A 13,438-nucleotide genomic window follows, 5' to 3' on the forward strand; every position below is an offset into this window, starting at 1 on the left:
GCTTATAATTCATGAAAATATACAGTTGCCAAGTATGCATTACAGAAATATCAGTGTGTGTTAAATACAGGACCATCATATTTGTAAGTTACACTGGGGAAGAGTAAGTACCGTGTCAGGTTTAAGAACTAACACAAATGAGGGAAAAAAGCTTATTTGCTACTCAAAAAGACAACTAGAGAGCTCTAATAGTTTTAGGGTTGCTGTGAAATTAGAACTGGATTGGAGGTTAAGTGTATGAAATAGGCTATTTCAGATATGCTCCATTTGGGCCCAATTGAAGGGCAATTTAGGATCTGGGAATATACTGTATATACTTGCTCAGAATACAGGAAAAGATGTATTTGCTGTTCTTTATATGAGCTTATCTCAATTCAACAAAAAACGCTATGAGAATAATCAAGATGGTACATTTCGTTTCTTCAGTAGATATAACTGAAAACACAGATTTCCAACTAGACCCCAGGGTTACATTTGCCATCTTATAGCAGAATTTCTAAAAAGAAAGCTCTACACTCTCGTTTTGAAATAACAGGACAACCCATCACTTATGAAATTCAAGAAATCTGCCTGGCCAACAATTCAGTCTGTTCTTGAAGAAAAGTACAGCATTTATATTTTTATAAAAGTACAAATGTATAAATGTACGTATGTATGTATGTATAAAGTAAGGTAAGTAGGTAAGTAAGTTAAGTAAATAGTACAGCTTTTCAAACAGAGTTGCTTAAGATGGGAGGCCATATATAGGTAGTCCTCGATTTATGACCACAATTGAGCCCAACCTAAGTGAGAATGAGTTGGTAAGTGAGCTTTGCCCCATTTTATGACCTTTCTTCCCACAGTTTCTAAGTGAATCACTGTGAGTGTTAAGTTAGTAACACGGTTGTAAAAGGAATCCAGTTTTTCCATTGACTTTGCTCATCAGAAAGTCGCAAAAGGTGATCACCTGACCTCGGGACACTGCAACTGTCATAAGGATGAGCCAGTTGCCAAGTGTACAAATTTGACCACATGACCATGGGGATGCTGCAATGGTCATAAGTGTGAAAAATAATCCTTTTTGAGTGCCTTTGTAACTTTGGTCACTAAGTAAATGGTTGTAAATTGAGGATTACCTGTAAATCTTTGAAGCAAATAAATTGGGGCCTCCCTAGCTTTATCCCAAGGATGTGGTCCATAGGCTGGCTGAAAGAGAAAGGAATGGAGATCTAGAAGAGAGTAGACAACTGAAAATTTGCCACTCATGTTTTAACTTTCTTTCTTTCTTTCTTTCTTTCTTTCTTTCTTTCTTTCTTTCTTTCTTTTTCTTTCTTTCTCTTCCTTCCTTCCTCTTTCTTTTTCTTTTTCTTTCTTCCTTTCTTCTTTCCTTTCTTTCTTTCTTTCTTTCTTTCTTTCTTTCTTTCTTTCTTTCTTTCTTTCTTTCTTTCTTTCTTTTCTCTCTTCCCATTTGAATGAAATCTGAAACCTGTTGCGATTGGCCTAGGACTTAAATATTAGCATAACATTTGTTTGCCCCACATTCTCATCTTTAACTTTACTATGTATAGTTTATTGGAGAGTTATGGGATCACTTGGATTGAATATTCAGTAGAGTAAATATGCAAATTGATTATTAATCTATGTGGTACTGTGATGGGGCTATTTAATGAAGGTAACAAAGTCATTTAACTGAGAAAAAAAGAATGGATTTTATGGCATGAGCTTTTAATCTACACTTGAATACCCTGAACAAGGAATAGTGCACATAGAAGATATTCACAATTTGTCCTAAATGCTCATTTACCTCAATCTTGATACTTCCTCCTAGAAACAGACCTACTATCTTGGAGACACCAAAAGAATTTTGTGCCCATTCATTGTAGCATTCAACTTTCCTGAGTGAAAGGAGAGCTTTGTGCTTTTTAGTGGTAAACTACTTGAACCGTAAGACTTTCATCTAGCTAAACTTCCTTCCAGATCGGTTACAAAGGCTGTCTATGAATCTATCTTTTCAGTGAGGGGGTTTTTTTCTCATAGATTTCTAACTCTTTAGCTCTTTGTGCATATAAACTGTTCTGGCCATCTTGTTTCCTTGCTCTGTCAATCAGACGTTAGCCTAAATGCAGCCATACTGTCCTGCAGGCATTTATGCCATTTGTATCCTTTCTCCAAGACATTGTTTTGATGCCTCAGCTATCCTGTAAAAAAGGAAAATGTGGTTTGCCCAAGCCATTGAACGAATCTCATGAATGAGAGTGAGCGTGAATCCCTACCTACGTTTAGCCATTATCCCAATCTGGAGCTCAAATCCAAGGCAGGAAATGGCTGCTAATCTCTTGTTTTAAATATTCCTGATTAGAGATGCATGTGATGCTTTGTGAGAAGGAAACATACAAACGGCGAAATCCATGAAGTGCACTAAGCTATAGAAAAACCTCGACATCCCAGAGATGTAAGATGAAAATTAGCAGGGTTAAATGTACTTGGCCCAACTCTGGAAAATTTAAGACTGTGATATAGTAGGACAAGCTCATATCCACCAGTTTCTTCCTTTTCCTTAGCTTGCTGGTATTACTGAAAGAAAACCTGTGACCTCGTTGGTATGCTCCATTAGAGGAGAAGGGTGACAGAGGTCTTGGAACTTTGAGCCTAAGTATGGAGTTTTTGTTCCGGTCTCTCTCCTACTTGCTGGGAAAATACTGTTTCTCACAAAAGCAAATCACTAAAATGTTCAAGACAATTTTTTAAAAAGAAAAAAAAAGAGCTCTAAAGTTTATTCTCCCTTTTTCCTCAAAATGCACCGGGGCCTTCCATTTTTTTCCCTCCCACTCAAAGCTTTAGAAAAATCTGCCCCTAAAGAATTATTTTAAGATGGGTGGCTATATGCATAGTGTGTGAAAGTACATTATATAAACTATATCTAAGTAAGAGACAAGCCACCCACATAACATGATGGAGAGAAATTGCAGGCTAGTTACCATGGTAGGTTATGCGCTGTAAAAAAAGATACCTGTTATACTAATTATAAACAAAATTTTAAAATGCCCTTTCATATTATACATCTACCTATACCTTATAAGAAAAACCTTCCTACGTGGTCCTTGAGTTACAATAGTAATTGGGATTGGAATTTCTGTCACTAAGCAATGCAGTCATGTGATGTTGTGTTTCATGACCGCAACAACAATCCCACAGTCCTGGGGGCTTTTGTGACCCCAGAACCACACTGGCCATTAAGTGGGAAGAAGCCAAGAGTCCCAGGAAAGCAGGGTGGTGCAGTGGGAAGAGACACTCCATTGCATGGGTACATGCCACAGGAATTGCCACACGCAGGCACTCGGGAGCACAGGCAAGTACACAGGTACTGCAGAGGCACGGGTGTGCATGTGTGTCACAGGCCAGTGCTACTGAGCATGGCCAGGTTCACAGTTGGGCAAAAAAGTAGTGGCAGCAGGAGTGTCTCCCTTTGCTTGCGGGAAGCTGGCAGGGAACAGCGGAAAGCGCAATCACCTGATTGTGGGGATGCTGCACTGCCTGCAATTTTGTGAAGTGGTCATAAGTCCCCCTTGGTCACTACTGTTCTAGTTTTGAATGGTCGATGAATGAATGGTCACAACTTGAGCATTATTCCCCCCCCCCCCGCAAAACACACTCTATTTTTTAGGAGATGCAGCATCCTAAAAAAAAAAAAAAAAAAATCAAAGGAAGTCCTCTTTAAAAAACTGCTCTCAAATCGTCGACTGGATAAAAATGATGCAAATTTTATCTCACCCTTCCTTACAAACATTGCTTTTAAGTTTCCGGTGCTTCCTATTCACTTCTACGCAACCGTCCTTTTTGGAAACAGATCAACGGTCTCTTTTTAAAACGGGACATTCAAGCTAAATTAGAAAGGATCACGGAAAGCCTTGAAGTTCTCTAATCTTAGGTTGGTTCAAGAGGTGCTTCACGTATTTCAGGCTTCCAGAGACGGACCACGAAGTGGTGACGATCTGATTCTAGCGTGGCTTCTCAGGGGAAATGGCTGAAGCATCACTTTCGCTGCCTTCTGCAACAGCACGTTCAACTGCACACATCTGGCTGTGGTTGTGAAATGCACCTCCAGCTGCCGCTGACCTTTTGGGCTGACTCATACGTGAATCAAGAGAAGCTTTGGGAGCAGGGGTAAAACTGGGTTCAACCCCTAGGTAGACCTACTAGCCCACTCTTGTTCGTGTACACTCCTTGTAAATGCTTTCTACATCCTTTATTCTGTAGCCCAGCAGTCCTCTTTATCTTTGTCCTGCACAGGAGATGCAGGACACCAACAACACCAAATAAACAGTTATCAAGTTTAAAACAGCATCTGACTAAAATTTTCTCATTCAGGCATCGTGAACAGGGCAGGCTTATGTTTCAGCCACAAGTCCTAGTTTTCAGTGATCTCTTATACGGTATGCTTCTTAAGGTTTGGAAATGTTAGGTTAACTCAGCTTATATCAACTTTGCATCTAATACCTGCCAACCTGCTCTGGAGGTTTTATTCTCTTTTGTGCTTTTTATCATTACTACTAGTTTACAAGCTCAAATAAGAAAAGCCAACTAAATGTAAGGAGTTCAAGTGCATTCCATCCATTTTAATAAAAGTGATCAACCTGTTTAATTTTCCCTCTGACTTAAGAGATTTCAGCATCTGCATTTTTTCCTTTTCTAACTTAAAAATTCCTTACTGGACTTGAGTGAGAGTGATAAATGTAAAAGACAAAAGTGCTCCATTTATATACTGCTTTCTTCAGCAAGATATTTTCGCTGAAGGAACTAATAGACTAAGTTATGTGAAACAATTAAATGAGCTAAATCACGGTGGAGTGTTACATGGACAAATATGGTGAACACTGGTCTTGTAGATGCTCTTTCTTCTAAGCCTGATTTTATTCTGGCCACAATCACAGTTATTATCCAACATCTGATTGGTTTAAATTTCAGTATGTGAACAAGCCAGTCTCATAGCCCAAAGTTTCACTTTAGCTTATCTGATTTAGCTGGAATTTCATTTAACATGAGTTCCCCAATGACGGATGTAATGGGAAACTGGAAGGTAGTTGCAACAAAACAACATTAATAAGTAACAGGTACACTGAATAATAATAATTCATACTTTCCTTGCCTATTTTTCACTCAGATCATACTTAGGGAGAACAATTGTTTCATGTTCTTGAAAACATTTAACATTTCAGAAGAAGAACTGTTTTTAAGTTCTTTTTAATATATTGTCCGTAGATGTGTCTATCTTCAAATTAGTATTGACTCCTGGGGACAGCCTGGACAGGTCCTGCTGTTTTCTTGGCAACTTTTCAGAAGTGATTTGCCCTTGCCTTCTTCCTAGGGCTGACAGAGAGAATAACTGGGCCAAGGTCATCCAGCTGTGCTTTGTGCTTAAGGCAAGACTAGAACTCACAATCTCCCAGTGTCCAGCTTGATACCTTAGCTTAGCCCCTATAAAGTAGTACAACAAACTGGATCTCTTTTTAATATATTGTGCTGTATTAAATACTAAACTGCACATTATTCGCTCTACAATTACACTGGTTTAAGAAATAAAAAAATATCAAAAGAGACAAAATGAACAGAAATTAGTTTGAACAACGATGGCTATGTTACACAACAATTTCTGCAAGCAAATGATCCTACATGCCTACGGACAATATATTAAAAGAAATGTCTTAATTACTGAGACATTTGAAGGGTCTTTGGTTATGCAGAATGAGATCTGTACACCCACACCCACCCAAGTTTCTTTTACTTGAGCAAACAGACACATAGAGCATTCCCAGAAGGGCTGTTGTTCCGTGCACACATGTCAAGAGATAATCAGGAACAGTCTTTCAAAGCATCTCTTTTCAATATTTTGGTCATCCACATAAACCTATGTTTAGTCTAGAGCACGAGTTCCCAACTCTGGCCCGTGGCCTGTTAGGAACCGGGCTGTGCAAGCGGCAGGCGAGCAAGTGAAGCTCCATCTATACATATGCGGGATCTAGGTTGCATGTGAAACCATACCCCCTGGACTGTGGAAAAATTGTCCCTGGTGCCAGAAAAGTTGGAGACCATTGTTCTAGACATTAATTTGTTGCACATGGAATAGGATGAGGATAAATAGGCTTGATTGGATTGCATCGTATCTTATATCTTTATTTCGCTTTTGCAAATTCAGAAACTTCTATCACTTCCAACTCTCTTTCCTGCATTTTAGCAACCGACAATTGTATACTATCTGGCAAAGCTCTAGCTTTCAGGATCTTTAATCCAGTTTTTTAATATCCGCCATTTCAGATTAAGTTTAAAGATTAAGGCAACAAATTCTATTACTAAATGGAAAAAAAAATCATCTCCAATCTGAGTCATTGTTACCTGCACATTTCACTCCCTGAGCAATGAGGCCCCACATGAAGTTGGCACAATATTCACACCAATGTGGACCTCTGAATGTATGAACCTGAAAAAGAAAAGCAGAAAAAAATAAAAGAGAGAGCAAGTGAGCAAGAGTTTAGAAGCATATTTTTCAAAAGCACACTAGCTTTCGACCCCTTTTCTAAACTATAGCAGTAAAATAACAAATTAACCTTGTCGGCATGTGTTGTCTGTTATAGGAAAATATGCCAAAATATAAATTTAAAGAGAGAAGGCGTTAGATTGCTTCAAGCTCCAAGATCAAAAATGGTTGGGGACCACCCTGTTAGCCACATGGTGATTCTTCCCCACTTCCCTGTATGAAAGGGAAGTTTGAAAGCAGGCACATGAGGACAAACAGGCGAACCCAAAGCCAGAATGTGTCCCATTTCTGTTTGTTGGAGAAAAAGATGGGGCTTCCTTGTTGAAAATAAGCCAAGCTATTTCCACATTGGGGGGGGGGGGGGAAGGTCAGCCAATTCAAAGTCATGATTTGATCTGGAGGGAATTGCTGTCTTTACTGTGTTGATGTAAGGTTGTTGTTGTTTTTCCTGTGATTGGGGTTATTGTTGTCTTTGACCACCTGCAGTTGTGTATTTTTAATTCCTGTAAGCTGGCCAGAGGTTACCTATTTATATCTAGATCATATAAATAAAAATAAATACATTTATTATTCACTACATGAAAAGAATCAAGACTCTGATTAAAAAGCAATGCGACTAGCTCTGTTGGCCATGAGGGAAAAAAAAAGCAGAATAAAAAATGTTTGGAGGAAATATCTTTCTTTATAAGACCAACCAAAGTTTATAAATTCGCTGCAAGTTTTCAGTTTGTCACCACTCAAGTTGATTAGCAAAATAAAGTGAGGGGATAAGGCTGATCATGAGGCTATATCTGTACCAGCTTATGTTCTCAAAAGGAATGATGGAGATCCTTCAGATAGGACAAGCAGGCTTTATCAAGTGGCCCCTAATGTGGACCCCTTTTCTCTGCCTATAGGATTTAAATTACATGCTTAACCATGGCTTCAGACATACAGTACAAATCTTTTCAAGCATACCTAGCTTTCTTAAAAAAAAAACTTGTTATTCCAAGCAGTCTGCAATAATAAAAAATATCAAATGTAATAAAAGATTATGGCGCTAAATATATTATGGGTCTTGCAGAGAAAATACAAGGTTTAACTTCAGACAGTGTGGATGAGGAATTCTGGGAGTTGAAGTCCACAAGTCTTAAAGTTGCCAAGGTTGAGAACCCCTGGATTAGAACCATATTTTTTTTAAAAAAGAATCTTTAAATATGAAAATCAATAGTTTTCTACACTCCACAATGATTGCTGAAGAAAAGACAAACCAAGGTAGGCTACTTCCTTCCTTAGATCCTGGTCTTACATTTTCTGCAGGACATAATTGCATTCCAGCAAATGCAAAACATTCATGGCTACTATAAAAGGAATAAAATCTCTTCCTGGAAGCAACATTTTAACACTGGATTCTTAAAATTTGTGTTGCAACTAAAATTAACTAATGTGGATTTCATTAAGGCCAAGTTTCTTGTGGTACCACAATATTTCTAACCTAGAAAGTCATTACTTCGGCTATCTAGTATGTAGCCTTTCAGTCTATATACAATTAAAACTGAGATTATTTTTCTTTTACCCCTGCCAAATTATCAAATAAAACCAACAACTGATTCATTCCGACATACAAGTTAGGTTAACATGTTGCAGCAGAAAACAAAAAGAACTCTGGAGAAATCCTGTTCAAGGCTAACAGTAGCCATGATTGACCAAAACCCTAGAAATCCTACATTTTTCACTAAATGCTTCAGAAAAAAATAACTATATGCTGTATATCTGCTTACATTACTATTCCAAAAGCTGTTTGAATCAGTATTCATTTGTGGTATCATCTTTCTTAGGCTACAATTTATTTTACTGAAGATTAAGGCATAGTCAGGAATTCTCTTCCCCTAGGCCTATTTTGCTCAAATACCAATCTTTTAGAAATTCAGTTGATTCCTTGATTAAAATTAACATTAAAATTAATTAAAATTGAGAGAGAGGGAGGGAGGGAGGGAGGGAGGGAGGGAGAGAGAGAGAGAGAGAGAGAGAGAGAGAGAGAGAGAGATGGATTGAAGTGGGTTTTTTTTAAGGGTTGACAAGGACAAGTGTTGAATTGAGTTAAGTGACTCTGCTTTAAAAAACTCAGCCTTTGGGGGCAACTTCTTGGCCTAGCTAGCCATTCCACATGTTTCACTCTGAAAATTGTGACATTCTAGTCTGCCTACATAGGAAGATTAGACTCATTGTTGCTGGTGTTTTCACATGGGAGATAGTAGGAACTGTAGATTTATGCAGACAAGAGTGTATGCCCTATCAGAAAGCCACAGTCCTTCCATTAGCTATAGTGAGTCAAGTAACAATAGAGCAGAATAAGAGTGTAAGAAAGACTGGGTCAATTATAAACATGGAATTGAATTCATGATCCCACGGTGATAGGTTTCAGCAAAGTACTTGGAGTGCTTAATTTTTCTTAGAAAACTGACTTAACGTTTTTTTTCCAAATGAAGGTTTGGTATTATACTCAGCATGTGGTCAAATTGCACTGCATTCTTGTGGTACTGTTTTGCCAGTTTTAATTCTTAATATGAAAGAACAGAATTGTTTTACTTTCCCAAGCAAAAATTCTACCAATAACATTCTTGCAAAGAATTCCATATCTAAAGCCTTCTGAATACACAGAGGCAAATCTTTATGCAACCTATTATTAATAATAAATTATTTGTAATGAATGCAGGACAATGCATACATACAGAATGAATTCAATATTGTCACTGCAATTTCCGTAGTCCCTGCTCACAAATCACCTGTGCCAGTGAAAATAATTTTCCTAGCTCCTAGCCATAAAGTCCAAGATTATGTGGGTCTTATCATGCATCACTGCTATAAAGATAGAAAGGATGTTTTATTATTAAATACGTGTCATATTATAAGCCAGAAGAGATAGCTGTATTTATTTCAGCATCCTTCCTGACTTTCTGTATATTTTAGAAATAATACTGTAGGATTGTTAGAATGGCTCTTTGTTCATCCATAGCAAGATGGCGGATAAAGCCTTCACTCTGCTTTGCCGTATGCTTCCCTGCTTTCTTGATCTAGCATTATGAATCAGAGATGCTTCATACTTAACTACCTTAAGATTATCTTTGTTCTTATGTTACCTAAGAGAATGGAGTGTTTTTCTGCCCTGCATGTGAGGAACTAATTACAGCACAAAAGAACAGAAGCCAAATTAAGCTTGAAAAAAAAAAGAGGGGGGAAGAGATTACTGTTAATAGTTCATATTTCATTTGAAAAACAAAAGATGATAGAGATCAAGCATTCTTTTCCTGAAATTATACTCAGATATTTTTGGCAGGTTGTATAGAATTTACATTGGAAATAGTCTGGAGCACAATTTATTTCTGGTTTTAGCCCTAGTGAAAATGAAAGGGGAAATTGAGATGGGGAAAAATCCTGACTTCCCTTCCCACATCCCAATCTCTGATCCTATAGGGTGGGAGACCTGTATCCCATATAGTACTAGAGCAGGGGTAGGCAACCTTGCCTCTTTCATGACTCATGGACTTCAACTCCCAGAATTCCAGAGCCAGCCATGCTGAGGGAAAAGGGAGAGGTTTCCAAGCTGAGCCATGCTGGCTCAGGAATTCTGGGAGTTAAAGTCCACGAGTCATAAAAGAGCCATGGTTGCCTGCCCCTGTACTAGAGGAACTTAAAAACCACTAACAGGTTGTTTTGGCCCACATCTTTCATCATCCCTGACTGACAACCATTCTGGACTCTTCTGGAAGTAAGAGTCCAACACTGTGTGGAGGGCCAACATTTTTTTCTAGAGTTCATCCTCCTCCAGGTTTCTTAAACAGGTTATCTAGTCCATGGTTTCATATTCACCAAATAAATATCTTCAACCTGCCCTTCCAGTCAGATATAGGGATTTAACACAGCCAGCTCTGACATGTATTTGCAACTTCTGAAAAAGACTTACAGAGGCTGTCACTGCTTAAAATACAGTATGCACAGAATGGATAAACCTGATCAGCACATCACACCCAGTGAATGCAAACAACATGTTCTTCCTGATAATACCCCAAGATTTCCATCTCCCCAAGGCAGCTATTTTATTAATGCTTCCAGGTATGAGTTTTTCTTTCAGCTGTTTAGATAAGATTACTGTACTGCCTTTGCAGCTTTAATCTCCTTCATACCATCTCTGGGTTGGAAAGGAAGGACAAATAATGAGGACAAGAGATGAAAAATTACTCTCACATGATCTGCAGTTATATATAAAACAACACTGGTGGCCCTGGATGTTTTTTGGTGGCAGCCTGTCAGATTTGTTGGCTATGTAGCATTAGAACAAGGCCAAATGAGCATTATAAAAGAAAGTTGAAGGAGAAAGTTAGGAGGAGCCAGTGGTTAAATAAAAACTCATACTCAATGGTTAAATAAAAACTCATACTCAATGGTTAAATAAAAACAGGGCTGCTCTTTGGGCTCTCTTCTGCCCCATGGGCAACAAGCTGTCACAGAGTGGGATTACATTCACAGCATAAACTGAAATGCAATACAGAGCATAAGGTGAGTGGGTGAGATTTCTTTTTCCCCAGCCAGCTCAAATCTTGCCAAAATGCTGAAAAACAATCCATTTTCTTCCATGGTTTTTCACGTTTAATAAAAAGTCAAGTTCCTACAAAAAGCTCCTGCCCTTATTTTCTTCCATAAACCAGCACAGAAGCCTCTGTCTAAATCCCCAATACCTTGTTCGTGCTTTTGAAAATGGAATGCGATCATTTCTCACATAAATATTTTAGAAATGTTTAAAGCAAAAACAGAACATGTGTATGTGAAGGTTTTGTGAAGAAATGTTACTCCCATCTCATACATGAGAAATGAAAGGAACAAAAGATGAAAAACACTTCACAAATGGTTGACAGCAGTTTAAAGATTGATTTTTATTAATCAGAAACTTGATTAGCAGCATCAAAGAAGGTGCATGTGAAAAAAGGACATCAAAAAATAATTTTTCAGGGGATCTCAGTCTAAAACCCGATGCTGAATTTGAAACAACAGAGTTCTGTGTGACTTTAAAAGTTTGGGATATGATATCCAGAAGCTTCTAAATAATGCTGTTAAATTATAATAGAATGAGTAAAGCATTATATGCATCGTTGACAGCAATAATGCGAACTGTACTTTTTTAAAATAATGTAGAAATTATATAAAATCAGTTTTGGTATTTCTTCTTGCTTCAACTTTTTTTTTTGGGGGGGGGGGGGGAGTGCAATCCCTGGTAAGCAGCTCAGTGGTCAAATACAGTTCTTGATTTAGAGAAAGGTGTGCATTCCGGCTTTAAAATGATCAGCATTTGGCAGTATAGTAAATACTTTGTTTAATCTGTTAGAACAGGAAGAAAAAAGCTCAGCAAGACTTTTCTGTGCTCCTTTCGCCTCTGTTAGGCAAGACTGAGCTAGCCTGTCTCTTGAAGTTGTCCAGAATTGTGGCTAACAACTTGCTTGGTTCAGGACTTCAGAGGACACTGAGGACATTATGCACTGGGCAGCCTTCACTGCGGCATGATTATCAGAAAGGCGAGTGCAGACTTGAATGTCAAATAGTCAAAGTTTGTTTGCAACTCTAACTCATTCCTGGCCAGAAGCTCTTAATGACTTTCTTGTGGGTATTGAATGTGTCAGCAGGAATGGGGAACAAGTGGTAATTGTATTTCACTGAAGTGACTAAAAAACTACTACAGGAAATAGAAGACAATAGGAGTCCCTCTCCAGTTTTTAGGGATAAATGGTATTTTACAATGCAGTGTTAAAACTATAATGTACACCATAGCTGAGAAACCCGAATTTGCTGGGTTTTTATGATGCTAATTGTTTAGCCACTCTTAAAGGCTTTGCTTAAAAGCAAAATATAGGCAACAATACAGGTAGTCCTTGACTTACAACCACAATTGAGCCCAAAATTTTTCCTGCTAAGTGAAACATTGGTTAAGTGAATTTTGCTCCGTTTTATGACTTTTCTTGCCACAGTTGTTAAGTTAATAAATAAATGAACCTGGTTTTTCCATTGACTTTGCTTGTCAGATGGTCGCAAGAAGTGATGACCCCCGGGACACTACAACGGTCATAAATGTAAGTCAGTTCCTAATTGTTTGAATTTTGATCACATGACTATGGGGATGCTGCAACAGTCGTAGGTGTGAAAAAAGGTCGTAAGTTGCTTTTTTTCAGTGCCATTGTGACTTCAAACGGCCACTAAAGGAACTGTTGTAAGCTGAGGACTACCTGTGTAGGCTGCAAATTATTTTAGTCAAGAAAAAAGTGGCAGCATCAAGTACCAAAATATATAGCTACAGGACCCTGCAAAGCTGAATATGAATAGAATGAACTTGGCTATGATGCTCTAGCTAATCGGGGGGGGGGGGACCCTGCTGAAGATAAAGAGGCTGTGACACACCATATCATGTCCTTGAAGCAAGAGCTTTGGCTGCTGCAGTGCAATCTTTCTACACTTTGTCACATGGGAAGCCATGTGCATGCAAAAGCAAGAGACTAGAAAGCATCAATGTGTCAAAGCTAGATTTACCAAGAAAAATATGGATAAACACAGAAATTTTAGCTAATGGGGGGGGGGAATTATATTTCCACAGTTTTGACTCTCTTGGAATAGAGGGAAAGCAGTGGAGAATGTTTCTTTTGTGTTATATGTGAAACACATGGACTGAAAAATGAAGCAATGAAATGGTAAATAGTGCCATCTTGCCTTGCAGTCACTTCCCCAGAAACAGGGTTGTGTATACAGGCACAAATATATACATAAAAAAATCTTTTAGGAATCCTTTTACAAAATTCATTGCATAAAGGGCTGTAGAGAATTGTATCTGAGGAGTCTAGGAGTTCTTTAATTAACCAATTAATTGAAGAACCGAAACTGTAAGGGACCACAATAAAGCCTTTCAGA

The 13,438-nt window shown here is 38.2% G+C and overlaps 1 protein-coding gene across 3 annotated transcripts in view; it reads right to left on the bottom strand.

The window, feature by feature from the left end:
• CHN1 (chimerin 1) overlaps nt 1-13,438 on the bottom strand; it is a 121,364-nt gene that overhangs the window by 10,327 nt on the left and 97,599 nt on the right. For all 3 annotated transcript variants that reach the window (XM_039339308.1, XM_039339310.1, XM_039339311.1), the window contains one exon: nt 6,370-6,454. In XM_039339308.1, the coding sequence (XP_039195242.1) occupies nt 6,370-6,454 (85 nt within the window). The remainder of the gene's footprint in view (nt 1-6,369; nt 6,455-13,438) is intronic.

The sequence above is a fragment of the Crotalus tigris genome, unplaced genomic scaffold (assembly GCF_016545835.1).
Source record: "Crotalus tigris isolate CLP2741 ecotype Arizona unplaced genomic scaffold, ASM1654583v1 scf7180000017733.2605024, whole genome shotgun sequence".
Classification (NCBI taxonomy): domain Eukaryota; kingdom Metazoa; phylum Chordata; class Lepidosauria; order Squamata; family Viperidae; genus Crotalus; species Crotalus tigris.